The sequence below is a fragment of the Sorex araneus genome, chromosome 6 (genome assembly GCF_027595985.1).
Source record: "Sorex araneus isolate mSorAra2 chromosome 6, mSorAra2.pri, whole genome shotgun sequence".
Lineage (NCBI taxonomy): Eukaryota > Metazoa > Chordata > Mammalia > Eulipotyphla > Soricidae > Sorex > Sorex araneus.
Window position 1 is genome coordinate 103,223,810 of NC_073307.1, and position 14,585 is coordinate 103,238,394.

The window sequence follows — 14,585 nt, forward strand, 5'->3', positions numbered from 1 at the left end:
GAGCTTTTTGCTTGCTGCTGGGATATGGTCCCAAGCAGGTAGGGCAGTCACACTTGATGAAGATCTTAGACAAATTAAACAGTAACTGCCACACATTATGACAAATGTTACCAGTGATAGACACATAAATGTGGGAGTACAGGCTATTTTCAGAATCACTTGCCAAGTTACCTAGAACATCTGACTGATCAGTTTGATTGGACTGTACCTCCTGTATTTAATTCTTCATAGACTGACAGCAAAAGTGGTTAAAGTTAGCAGAAGATGAGAACTGTTTACTTTTCTGGGAGGAATGAAGAAAACCACAGATGTATTGATGTCAGTGTTAAGGAGACCCTGTGCTAAAGTTCTTTTATGTAATTCTTACAAAAAGTCAATTCAATTAAAAAAACTATACTAATTTTTTTCAAATAAATTATTGGAGGGTCAAAGAAGTTAAATTGTTTAATATATGGTTATAACCAATGAGACCTGAAGTTTTTTGTTTTGTTTTGTTTTTTGTTTGGGGCCATACCTAGAGGTATTCAGGACTTTCTCCTGGCTCTGTGGTCAGGGATCACTCTTGGTGGGCTTGGGGGACCCAGGTGGGCCGTGTGCAGGGCAAGCACCCTATTTGCTGTACTGTCGCTCTGGTCTGAGACTTGAGTTTTTACATACATGTTCTGACTCCAATTCTAGGACTCTTTCATGGCAATAATAATGTGTTGCTGAATGGTTTATTTTTCTAATATACTTCAGATAGTTCTGTGAAAACTTGCAAAATTGGCAGGAAAGAAAAGGGGGAAAATCACAGAAGAAGAAAGAGATAGCTAAAGAAGGGCTTGGTTGAAGAAATTATTTGTGGATTTTGGCTGACATGGTTTTTCTGGAAAGGATTCTACGGCCATGTGGGACATTAAGATTTTAATACTCCTTTATCTTCCATCCCCTTAATCCTTCTCTATGACTGATGATGCCAGCAGCAAAGGTCACCTGTCTGTCTGATCAGGTTACAAACCACAGCCTGGTGTTTGAAGTCCACAGTTTTTGGACGGGTGGCAGGCCCTTGGGAAAGAGGCTGGCTGACCTCCGATTATTGGTGCCAAGCTCAGTGTCCCTAGTTCTTAGAGCTTGGTAAACTTAAGTTTATAATCCTTTAAAATAATCTTTTTGGGAAGGGGTCGGAGAGATAGTGTAACAGGTCCTGCCTAATATGCAGCCAACCTGGGTTTGATCCTGGTACCACAAATGGTTCCCTGAGTGCCCCCGGGAGTGATCCCTGAGCACAGGCCCAGGAGCAAGCCCTGAGCAGAGCTGGGTGTGACCCTAAAACAAAACAAAACAAGACAAAGCAAAACAAAACCCTTCTTTTAAATTCTAGAGATTGAGCCCCACTTACATGTGCATATAGGTTACCTGGAGATACTTTGTATGCAAACTGCTCACCTGTTTTTCTGTCTTCTTTTTATGAAGACGTAAAACCATGTCTTCACAGTGTTTCACCAATATTGCCACCTGTGACTTCCAGAAGCCATAAACAAGCTCTGGTCACCTTGGTGGAACTGCATGCAAGGTGCCGGCCTGGGTGTCAGCACACCTGGGTGTGGCTCTTGATGTGTGGCCACATCACTTCACATCGGTGAGGTTCAATATTTAGCGTATTTTTTACTGCATCACATTTGGGCACTTAGCTATTGAATATAGTGAACATTGACATGCTACTCATGTTTAAGTAAAGGATTTGAGTAAATAACATGTAATGAGAGGTAATGTTCTGTCCTATCACCATTACAGTCTCTGAGCAGTAGATTATATGTATTATATAGAATGTATCAGGATTTTGATCAGAGCCTTGTAGATGGCTTCGCAGGACTGCATAGATAGTACCGGAGGTTAAGGGCTTGCCTTAGATGTGGTCAGCTCCTTTCCAAGCTCCTGCACCATATCTGGCCCCCGAGCACTCCCAGAAGTAACTCCTGAGCAAAAAACCAGGAATAAGCCACAAGCATGCTGGGTGTGACCCACTTCAAAAAAAAAATTAAAAATAAAAAAGAGAGACAAATAGAAGATCTCATAACTATTATCTCTGTTTTGTTTTGTTGGGGTGGGGGTTGGGGTGGGGATGCCCAGGGATCACCACGCCTGTCGTTGCTCATTCAGGGCCGGAAATGAACCCATGCAATGAGCTGGGTGTAGCCTCTGGGCACAGAGTGTGGCCCAGAAGCCAAAAAGAAAAAAAAAAAAAAAGATTGCTTTTCAAAAAGTGAACTTGAGATCTAGAGAAAGGAAGTAACCTCCCAAGAGTCACATCACGTAGCAGAGCTAAGACCGAATTCCAGACTCTTTCTAATGTGTATACTGGTCAAACTAAAAGTTTTCAGAGTTTATAACCAAGGGTTAGGTGTCAAGGAACAGCTAGGATGACTGGTTTAACTGCTGCATGGTTGTATGATCATGGGCAGAGAGGAAGCTGCACTCCCATTTCCCTAGCTATTGTATCAAATATATCCATTTGATATGTAGAATAGATAATTGCTTAATCTGATTGTCTAATTGTCTGTGGGGAAGCATAAGATGTGATCAGTACTTTAGTCTATTTTATGTGGCATCAGAACACACAGGTGGTTTTCCTGTTTCTAGAGAGATTGTATTAATTTGTATTTAATAAAAAGTGATACTGGGGCTGGAGCGATAGCACAGCGGGTAGTGCATTTGCCTTACACGTGGCCGACCCGGGTTTGATTCCCAGCATCCCATATGGTCCCCTGAGCACCGCCAGGGGTGATTCGTGAGTGCAGAGCCAGGAGTAACCCCTGTGCATCGCCAGGTATGATCCAAAAAGAAAAAACAAGTGACACTTTGTTTGAATATTTTTTTGATTACTATGAGGTTAAAATTTTCTTTATTGGCTATTTGTATCTTTTCTCACTTTTTCTCTTTTCTTTGAAGTTACCCATTCATGTTCTTTGTTTAGATCCCTATTTATTCTTAGTTTTTTGTTTTTTGTTTTTTGTTTTTTGTTTTTTTTTTTGCTTTTTTAGGTCACACCTGGCAATGCGCAGGAGTCACTCCTGGCTCTGCACTCAGGAGTTACCTCTGGTAGTGCTCGGGGGACCATAAGGATGCTGGGAATCGAATCCAGTTCGGCTACGTGCAAGGCATACGCCCTATCCGCTGTGCTATCACCCCAACCCCTATATTCCTAGTCTTATGCTCGACGTTGCTGCCAGGGAACTATTAGGATGGTAAAGCATTGTTTCTAAATAGGGTAGCTCAGAACATTCTGGAGGATATTATTAAGGACTAGATGAGCCCCCCCCCCCTTTTTTTTTTCTATCTGAACAACCAGTTAACTAACTTAATGAGAAGATGGGTGCTGCTAAGGGCAGGTGGGAATAATAACTAGGGGAAGTCCCAAGTAACGCTGTCTCCTACTTTTCCTGTACAGAGTTCTGCCGGATTGACAAACCTCTGTGCCACAGCGAGGACGAGAAGCTCAGCTTTGATGCAGTCCGCAGTATCCACAAACTCATGGATGATGATGCCAATGGTGACGTGGATGTGGAAGAAAGTGATGAGGTGAGCGCTCCTACCTGGCCAGGCCTCTCTTCCTCTGTGAATAGTCCCCAGGAACGGCTTTGACAGGCTGTTTCCTGTGGAGAGATGTCCTCAATATTGGCTTGTTCTCCAGGAATCCATCTTTACCTGGGGAGGTGATTTTCAACAGAACAGTTCTCCCGGAGCCAGCCTGTCAGATGCTGGCTTTCTGGGTGTCTGTGTCTGTGCCTGGCCTGGTGCCCACCTACCTACCAGCTCACGCGCAACACTGACTAAACTCTGCTGTTTGGGAGGGAGAGGGAGCGCTGAGGTTGTGGCTATAGCTTCCCCCAATTAGTTTTGTAATCCTGCTCTAGACATAGGGCATGGATCTGTAGTTTGTGTTCAGTCCTGTGTTGATATGAGGGAGAGAGGCAAGACAGTCAGATTTTGCCTTCTGGAAGTTTATACTTTTATTTAGGATGAAGAAACAAATGTTCTTAGCAAGATCCTCTGTGGGGCTGGAGCAGTAGTGGGTAGGATGTTTGCTTTGTACCTCTGCCAAGCCAAGTTCGATCCCTGGCATCCCATATCCCGAAGAGCAGAGTCAGGAGTAACCCTTGAGCATTGCTGAGTATGTCCCCTATCCCCAAAAGAAAGATCCTCCAGAATTCCTGGCTGTAGTCACTAGGAGCTATTTGAGTGATGGAGAGGCATCTGTATTTTGTTTTGGGGCCACACCCAGTTATAGTCAGGATTTACTCTGTTCTCTGTGCTCAAGGATCACTCCTGGTAGACTTGGGGGACCATATAAGGTGCCAGGGATCAAATCTAGGTCAGGTGCATGCCTTACCCACAATACTATCTCTCTAGCCCCTGGAGAGGAATATTTAGATGGAAAAAGCTGTTATTATTTCACTTTGGGGCATAATTATGGCTCTAATTCCATAGCGCCCAAAGCATAAAGTTATTATGTATGAAAATATTGAATGATTTTAATTAATTTATTGTGGAGAGGGGCAACTTATGATGCCTTAGGGCTTATTCCTGCTTGTCTGCTCAGGGATTATTCCTGGCAGTACTCAGGGACCATATGTGGTGTGGAAACCAGGCTGGAGCTGGCTGGTTAAAGCAAGCACCATAACAAGTGTACTGCGTTCCCAGCCCCTTCCGTTGGTTTTGAACTTAGTTAATCAGTGGGCTGGAGTGCATGTTTTTCCTAGAGGAGGCTTGGGACTCTGGGACTGCATGATCCCCTAAACACAGAGCTTGGAGTACCAGGTTTCATTCCCTAGACTCCCCCAAAAAGCCTCAGCTGAGCCAGTATTTTGCACAGTTATTTAACCCCGTTAATGATCATTATAGTGTGTGTCATCAGGGAGGAGGTAAGCTAGGTTTCTCTTCCCTTCTGGTTAGCTCACCATTAAGTTTCAAGTTCAGTTCTTGTTCTTATGTTACCAGAATGTTTATGACAGTGGGTGCTTTGAGAGAGGAGTGATGAGAATGATGAGTATGAAACTGGGTAATGGAGAGAATTCAATACAGTTTGATATTATAAGTGTCTTATCTAATGCTAGGCAGTGCTCTAGACATGGAGAACTGGCAGAAAATAAAACAGATACATTTTTCTTCATGTGATTTATAGTTTAGTGAAGAAATTAATCCAGAGAAGCAAACTCAGATAACAAAATTTATTTCTTCAGACATATTATAAAATTGGTGAATGAGGCTTCAATAATGACAGTGATTATGAAATTGCAGAACTGGTTATTTTTTGAGTTCTCTTAAGCTCTGCATAGTTTCTCTCTCCTCTTGTCCCCCCTCCTCACCCCCATCCTGTTGTTTAGTTTTGTTGTGATAACCAGGGCTCACACAGAGTTGATTTTGGTGCTTGTACACTTGGTTGTGGTGCTTACCAGGGAAGTCACAACCTTGACTGTGATGTGCATGTACTTTGGTTGTGCTTGCACACTTCAGCTGCAGTGCTCAGAAACACTTTGTTGTCATACTGATGCAGTGTCAAAGTGGGGTATGAGATTTCATCCCAGTAAGGCTAGTACCCTACCCCTGAGTTTTCCCTGAGTATGCATACTCTTTTTCATTTGGAGTGGGAGATGGGGTGGCCACACAACCACTTCTGACTATGCCCAGGGACCATGCCTGGGTCTGCGCTCAGAGGCCACACTGGTGGGAACATATGTGGTGCCAAAATTTGAATCACTGTCATAGCCCTGTCATAGCATGATAGGCCTTAACCTTTGTGCTATCTCTTTGGCTGTCTGCATACTCATAATAACCTTATGAAGTTTGTGTTATTATCAAGGACTGGGCCTTGGAAAACTTAAGTGTTTTATTGAAGGACATGATGGATCTGAGCACAGATTTGATTTCAAAATCCAGGCCGTTGAATTCTGCTGTGTTGTTTCTTTAAGGGCAGAACTAGGATCAGTGTAGGCACAGTAAATTGCAAACATTTTTTTCCCCCTAGAATAATGAATTGTGTAACAGTACCATCTCATCATAGACTGGGATTTAACTTATATGTAGATAGTGAACTCTCCAATAGTGAGAAAAGGTAAGTAGATTATAGCTCTCCACTCATTGGTCAGCAGGGGATCCCTATGTTAGACTGAACTACATAATATCTGAGGAATTTATAAAGAGGTGGAAAATAGACTTTTGGAGAAAAAGTAAAATTTGGATAGAGTGAGAAGGGTGGAAGAGCTTGAGAAGTAGGAAACCAGTGTGAACAAAGTTGTAGAGGTAGTAAGATGCAAGATAGTTAGGTTTGGTTAGACAGGACAGGTATGGAGCTGGTGGTAAAGCACTTGTCTTATATGTTTGAGGCCCTGGGTTTGATCCCTGGCACCAGTATAATAAATAAATAAATAAATAAACAAACAATAAAAGAAAATAACCAAACATAAAGCAGCAATAATAAAGAAAATAGTTTTGGTTAGACAGAGTGTGTTAAGATTAGGACAAAACCTGAAAAAGAATGTGGCACCCAGGCTGAGATATTTGTTGGACCTGACAATTTTGGGTTCTTGGGCGAGGACAACAATCACCATGAGGCTGGGCATGTGACTCATGGGTGAAGCGCATGCTTGGTGTACGTAAAGCTCTGGGTTCTAGCCTCAGAGCTGGAGGGGAAAGAACATGATGTTGGTGGGGCGGTATGGAGGTAATACAGGAGTCAGGAATAAGGGCACATGCAAGATGAGAATCACTCAACCTAGCCCTGGGCACCCCTGAACACCACTGGGCTGGCCCCATCGCCTCAGACTGTGGTACCATACCATAGGTGCAGTTGAGGAGAATCTCTAAGAGTGACCTCTGGCCCCCTGAACACCACTTGGGAGGTTCCGGTGCAAAATTAAAAAATCCATGATGGAAGTATCTGAACTTTTGGTCACATCTAGAAGCATCAAAAGACCAAAATGTCATCAATGCTAAGAATAGAGCCACGTTTCTCGTGATGAATGAGGTCTCTTTCCCGGGCCAGGCCATCGGAGGGGGAGATGGATGGCACACCAGTTAAGGAGGTGAAAGGATCCAAGATCCACAAATTCCTGGATATCTTTGTCATCTGCTCCTCCCTTTTTTAAACTTTCTGCCGAATTGCTTTGTTAATGAGGGGAGGAAAAAAATGTTCTTTTTAGAGGAATGTTACCACAACAAAAAGCTCATCAGCACAAACTGTTCTAAAATAACACAAAAGCTGTCACCCTACTCTTCTCTGCACCAGTGGTGAGCTGTTCTTTTTCAGCACAGCTTCTGCCTTTGCTTTGATTTCAGCTGCACTCCCTGAAATCTCAGGCCTCTGGTGTTTGGAGAGGCCTGCTACTCTGGGTTTGCAGCATCAGTCACAAGCTACTGACTCTGAAAGAGAAAGTGATGGTAGCGAAGTGTGTTTTCTTGTCAGTCTAAACACATATGAGATAACTTGGGAGTTCAGGGGTGAACTAGAAATTTGGATGGACAGCTCAGGGATTCGAATATTATATAATTTGTGTTGGAGCAATAGTATAGGGCCTTGGGGTCTTGCCTTGCATGCAGCTGGCCCGAGTTAAATCCCTGGTATCCTGTATTGTCCCCCTAAGCACCGCCAGGAGTAATTCTTTTTTTTTTCTTTTTGGGTCACACCTGGCACAGGGGTTACCTCCTGGCTGTGCACTCAGGAATTACCCCTGGCAGTGCTCAGGGGACCATATGAGATGTTGGGAATCGAACCCGGGTCGGCTGCGTGCAAGGCAAACACCCTACCTGCTCTGCTATCGCTCTAGCCCCAATAATTCTTGAGTGCAGAGTTAGGAGTAACCCCAGAGTACTATTGGGTGTTGCCCCGAAAGGGAAAAAAATGGATAATGGAAACTGTTATGCTATTATAACTTTGGTTGTGTTGGTGGTCTAGGACCTGTGATATTTTTGGGGCGTAGGGGGCTGGATTTGGGTCACACCTGACAACCATGGCTCTGTGATAAAAAATCTAGCTGGTGCTTTGATGGAACCAGGGTCAACTACATGAAATGCCTAAACTCCTGAACTATCTCTCCAGCTCCTCTAACTGTATGACCCATTTAAAAGTATTGCTGATTATACAAGAGTCATAGTATATTCTGAGAGGATATTCTACTAAAGCCTCATTTATTCTGTCTTGTATTACTAAGTTTGCAGATAATAGAGCTATAACCTTAGAGTAGTTTGTGTATATGTGTGTGTGTGTGTGTGTGTGTGTTGTGTTGTTTTGCGATGCTAGATGTCAAACCCAGGACCTCACAGATAAGTTGTTGCTTTGTGGTAGAGTAGTTGTTTTGCTTGTGTGATGCCCTGGGTTTAATCTCTAGCACCTCCAAACAATAAATGGTGAAGTCGAATCCAAAGCCTCAAGCATGTTAGGCATATGCTCTATCACTGGCCCCAGAGTGTTAACTGTCTTTGAATCATTCAAAGTATGTCATCAGGGCCTCTTGTGTTATTACCCCATTGCTTAAATTCCTTAATGCATTGTTGGGATTCCTTCTTATAATTTTCCTTCTTCAATTAATTCTCATTTCTTTTTACCATTAAAAAATACTCTTAATAAACAGTATTTGTCTTCTCTCTGTCAAACCCTGAGCCAACTATTTCCTCCAGACTGTCTGTGAAAGTTCAGGAAGGGAATGTACAGGGCAGAAGAGTCACGGTAGAAATAGCTATGGGAGGTAGACTGCCCCTTTGCATGATGCAGAGGATGAGAAAGGCCATATCTGGTATAGGAGCCTCATGGCCTCCGAGAAGCCAAAAGCCGCAAATGGCACAGAAGAAGAGTTGTTGCTTTAGAGCAGGGTTGCTGGCATAGCCAATGACGAGTCTTCCAAACCCTGTCTCAATTCCAGCCTCCAAAGCCAGCCGCCCCTATTGTAGCAGCTCCAGTCCCAATGAACTTGGCTGAGGTGTTGCTGTCCCTAGAAATGGTGCTGGTTTGGAAGCTGTGGCTCATAAGAAGTGAGGTCAGTGGCTGCCAAGTGACTGAGGCTCTCATCTGTTAGAGTCTCTGGTTGTTTCAGCACCACAACAGACAGTGATCTGCTTAGCAGCTGGAAGGTGCTCCTGATCTAGGAGTGCGTGGATATCAGTTTCGTGCACGCAGACATATTCAGGGAATGAGGGGCTGTGGCAGGGATCTGCTCCTAGAGTAGAAAAGACCTTTTGTCTCCTCCTTCCTTTCTTCCTTCCTCATCCAGCAATGCTTAGGGACTACAACTCACTCAAGACTGGGGGATTACTCCTAGCAGTACTCAGTGGACCATGAGGTTCTAGAGATCAAACCAGGGCTCCTACAAGCAAGGCATGTGTTCTAGCCTGTTGAATTCTCCAACCCTCGTTCTCACTTCTAATTGTCCTTTCTACTCTGTGGAGAGCTACGAAATTACAGTTAAAGTAAACTGAAATTTGACAGATGTCTTAAAAAAATAATCATTTGGATGTGGGACAGTCTGGGTGATCAGATGTCATCTTTACTTGCTTTTGACCTGAATAGCAAAGGCTGTCGATTGTGAGCCCTCCAGATGAGCAAGTGGGACTATTGATGATAGTGACCTTCTTGAAAACTAGTCAGTGAGTGCTATCAGCTTGCATTGTGGGAATTTGTGACTTGCATGTTTATTTCAAACCTCTGGAGGGGAACTTGGCTCATAGGCAAGAGATTCATTGCAGTGGATGGTACCATCTCTTGGAGAACAGTGTTATGTTCTTCTCTGGAACCTCTATGAAAAAAAAGGGCACTTATTCAGCCACTAAACAAATTTTTATTGAACACCAGTTATATGTCACAGATGTTGAAGAGCTATGTGTTCCACAGTGAACAAGACAGATAAGATCCTTGCTTTTATAGAGCTTGCTAAAGGTCTACATGTTATAAGTACATTAAGTGACATGTAAACTTTAATTGGGCAGAATTGTGATCAGATCATAGTAGTCTGGTGACTTACCCATTGGTTTCCTCAGGGTAAATTAGTGGTTAATGATTTATTCTCTGCAATGTTGTCTGGATTCAGTGAGAAAAGTGCTGTTAAAAATCTTCAGTACATTGGGGACTGGAGAGATAGTACAATGGGTAAGATGCTTACCTTGCACACCGCTGGCCTGGGTTCAATCCCCGGGATTCCATATCGTCCCCTGAGCCCTGCCAGAAATAATTCTTGAGTGCAGAGCCACGGGTAACCCCTGAGAATTTCCCGGTATGGGCCAAAAACCAAGATCCAAAACTAACAAAAAAAAGTCCTCAATACAAATAATTCAAAGTCAACAATAGAAAATAAGTAACTAAATTTTAAAAAGAGAAAATATTTGAATTCTTTGCTAGAGAAGAAATTTAGATGGCAGAAACACATATGAAAAGATGCCAAGTATCATTAGCCATTAGGGAATTTCAAATTGAAAGCACAAATAAACATCACAACAACATATGTAAGAATGGCTATAATTAAAAACAACAAAAAAATGAACAAAACAAGCTCCCAAGTGAGGTAGAAGAAGAACCACTAAAACTCTTACAGAGTTTCTTATAAAGTTAAACAAACTTACTGCAAGTCCCGGCATGTCTTATTTTTAGGTATTTCCTGCTCTAGATAAGTGAAAAATTTATATTCTACTGAAACCTGTACACAGTTTATATAGGTTTATAGCAACTTTACTTATAATCTCCAAAAAGAGGACCAAGCCAGACTTCCTTCAGTGTGTGAATAAAGAAATTGAGAAAACTGATTAATAACAAAAAAGGAATGAGCTGTTGATGTATATAACATAGATGAATCTCAAAGGCAGTCACAGACACAAGTTTTAAAAATGATACAATATGTGGTTTCATCAAAATAACCTATACTATATGATTTCATCAACATGGGTCAGATAGTGTTTTGTTGTAGCGTATGGGATGTTTAGCAGCATCCTTAGCCTTTAACCATTAAACGCCAGTAGCAAACTTCCACCCCAGGTTGTGACAACCAAAAATGTTTGTTGTCAATTGTCACTTGGTTCGGGGAGCATATTGGTCCCGTTTGAGAACTGCTGACCTAGATTAAATATTGTTTCCTCCCCAAGAAGTCTCGCTTGTTCCCTTATAATAGGAAATGATTATTCTCAAGATATGTAATCAGGAATCTTTCTTTGGGCCTGTTGCTCTATTCTAGTTGTAATTACTTGGGTCCATCCTGTATATCTTACTAGATTGTGTGGAGTGAGCAGGAACCAGGTCTTTTTCTTTTATTTATTTTTTTTTTTTCAATTTTTTTTTTTTTTTTTTTTTCTTTTTGGGTCACACCTGGCGATGTTCAGGGGTTAGTCCTGGCTCTGCACTCAGGAATTACTCCTGAGGTGGTCAGAGGACCATATGGGATGCCTGGGATCGAACCCCAGTTGCTTGGGTGGAAGGCAAATTCCCTCCCCTCTGTATTATCACTTCGGTCCAGGAAACAAATCTTACTCATCACCATTTCTGCCACTGTGCTTGGTGCAATACCTCACACATAAAGACAAAAATAAGTTAAGTATTTTTAAATTTTGAATGTGAAAGAAGATCATATCTTATCACTGTATGTGCCCCTTTAGTTGTGATATTAGGGAAGAATGCGAGTACAGAGTCATTTGGTCAATGGTAGGCTGACAGGCTGCTTTGAACATTTGGGTTTCTGTCTGGGATAGAAATCTTTCTAGGGCTTTGGGCTCCAGACATGTCTGTATAAGACATGTATGTTTGCTCTTTTACGTAACTTTTTTTCCTGTTCCTGCTTCCTGTGCTGTGACTCATATATAGAATATGTGTGAAGGTAAAATCACTATAGTTTAAATGATTGAAAAGATCTAGAGGAAAATATGCAGGAAAGAAAAAAAGGAAAGGGGAAAACCCACAGAGAAGGTGGAAAGCTATGTTGAAAGGCTAGATTGTAGTAGGAATATTATTGCTACTGCTTTAACGTGTTGGGTTCTTTTATAGGCTCTCTCTCACATAATTTTAATAAGAAAGCCTGTGGGATAGCAGTATGTTTTTACCATATAACTCAAAAGGAAACTGAAACCGATATAGTTCATAACTGTCCATTTTTGTGGTTAGTGCAGCTCAGATCTGCATCAGGCTGATGAAAGTGTGTTAATCTCATGGAGATGGTTATGCACCTTTGTGAATATGTTATAGACTCTGGACTTATATACTATGAGATATGTGAATTATATCTCAACAATGATTTTAAGTAGCACAAGTGTCATTACATTGGTGAGGGCATTGATGACTTCCCATATGCCTTTCATTAGTGTATGGGAAGTGTGTGAGTCCCAAAAACTCTAAAGAAAAGTTTTAAAATAGTGTGAATTTTTTTTTTACAAAAAATTTGTATTTAGTTTCATAAAGTTTTTCACAATAATTTATTACATTCAATAGTCCAACGCCAATCCTACCACCATTACACTTTCCCATCACTACTATTTCAAATTCCCCCCATAACCCAAGCTTACCCCAATAACAGGCCCTAAATAATTTACTTTGTATTGCTTGTTATGAATAATCTGCTGAAAATGATCCAAGTTTCCTTAGAAGAAAGTGTGTGAGGGTGTTGTATCTCAGCCTGGAGCTATTAAACCCTTGTATAAAAGATTTACTAACAAATAAATTACTAAAAAATAAATTCACTAAATAATAAATCTAACCTAGGTAGATTTACTAACTAAGGCTGATATGCATTGAACTTTATATGCTTATATATGTATGTGTGTATATCTATATCTACGTATATATACATATATATACGTAGATATAGATATACACACATTCACATATATATTTTTTAAATCGAGATCAGTAGCCTACTTTACACCCCATCCAGTGTGGTGTGCTTCTCCTGGTATATCAGTGTTATAACTTATGAGATGTGATGCGGCTGCAAATGTGACTACATGCTTCAGAAATTCTAAAATTTTAAATAGTTTGATACAGCTGGAGTTAAGTTTTTAACTGCATGGTGACTTTGGGGGTCCAGAGGCATGTCTGAAGCTTATTGCTCTCTTTTGAGGTTTACTCGTGAGTCTCTGGAATCAGGGCTGTTAATGAGCTAATGTGGCACCAGAAGCAGTCCGTGGGCATGACTGCCAGGCTCCTGGAAGAATAGGGAGATGGAGGTCACCCGTTCCTGACTTTGTGAGAGCCTGGAGATTTCTGTCACAAAGCCTGCTTACCTGTTTTTTTTTCTGCAATTCACTCATGGTTGAGGCTTGTCTGAGCCTGTGAAGATCTGCGATGAGCATGGCAGCAATTGAGTTCTGGAGGTTTCTGGCTGCCAGGGCTCTGTTGGGGCGGGTACAGGGACTCTTCCCCCAATATGAAGTGCCCCGGATATGAGGTTCAGCCTGAGCAGGGTCTGGAAGCATGTTTCAGCAGTGTGAATTTTCTATCTTAATTTCCTCCATTCCTAACTTTCATAGGTATATAAATGTCTAAACTACCATTTTTTTCTAAAAGCAGAGATTTCTGTTTAACTTGGTGACAGATAGACTGGTATATAAAGCCTTTTTCTACACTGTTTCTACACTAGTGTAGAAAGCCTTTGAAAACGCCTTGCGCAAAGAAGAGCCTTGCGGTTCTGTCCCTACCTCCTCCTCCCCACTGTTCCCCTCCCTCATTGCCTTCCTGCCTCTAGGGACTTGAATCAGATGTTTAACTCATACCATACCTAGTTCTTTGTTAAAGATGTTGAAGACACTGACAAAGTGAACACTGTAATTTTCTTTTCCCTTAATATTTTGTCTCACTTGGCTGTGCTTAGGGCTTATATCTGTTTTTTGTTTGTTTTTTTGTTTTTGTACTTTATCTTACCTGGTAGTGTTCAGGGATTATTTCTGGCTCTGTGCCCAGGGATCAGACCTGGCAGGGCTCAGGGGGCCATATGGAATGCCAGGGATTGAACTTGGGTTGACTGTTTTCAAGGCAAATGCCCAACCTGCTGTACTGTTGCTCCACCCACTCATGGCTTATTTCTGGCTCTGTGCTCAGGGATCACTCCTGGTGGTGTTCAGGGGCCTGTAAGTCATAACAGGGATGAAACCCACACGCGGACAAGTGCTTTACCATGTTACTGTCTCTCTGATCCTGGCACTGGTTTTATTTTATTGAATACACTGTGTGCTCAGACCCTCCCTCTACAGTTCCCAAGGCTGCTACCACTCTGGTCTGGGCAGCAGAGCCCTCTCCTTCCTGTGGTACTGGTATACCCAATCCTGAATATAGATTTCCCTTGTTTCCTTTCTGTGCAATCCTGAAAGGCTGGAGATTTTGCTTGTTTACTTTTTTATGCATCTGTATTTATTTTTGGGGGAAGGGAGGCTCCAAATCGGTGCTCAGGAGGTCTACCCCCGCACCCTTGGCTGTTGGACAGATGGACTTTGAGTTCAGTGCAAGGGCCCAAGGATTGAGGATGTTGCTCAGGCCCTGTGATGCCCGGAGGTGCTTGGGGGGCGGCCTCCAGGGCATGAGGCAATTCCCTAGGGAGCCATGTGGGTGCTGAGATTCAAACCTGGGATTCAAACTCTCAGCCCCTGTT

At 42.2% G+C, this 14,585-nt stretch overlaps 1 protein-coding gene across 3 annotated transcripts in view; it reads left to right on the top strand.

The window, feature by feature from the left end:
• STIM1 (stromal interaction molecule 1) overlaps positions 1–14,585 on the top strand; it is a 196,064-nt gene that overhangs the window by 107,393 nt on the left and 74,086 nt on the right. For all 3 annotated transcript variants that reach the window (XM_004618219.2, XM_004618220.3, XM_055141676.1), the window contains exon 2: positions 3,428–3,558. In XM_004618219.2, the coding sequence (XP_004618276.1) occupies positions 3,428–3,558 (131 nt within the window). The remainder of the gene's footprint in view (positions 1–3,427; positions 3,559–14,585) is intronic.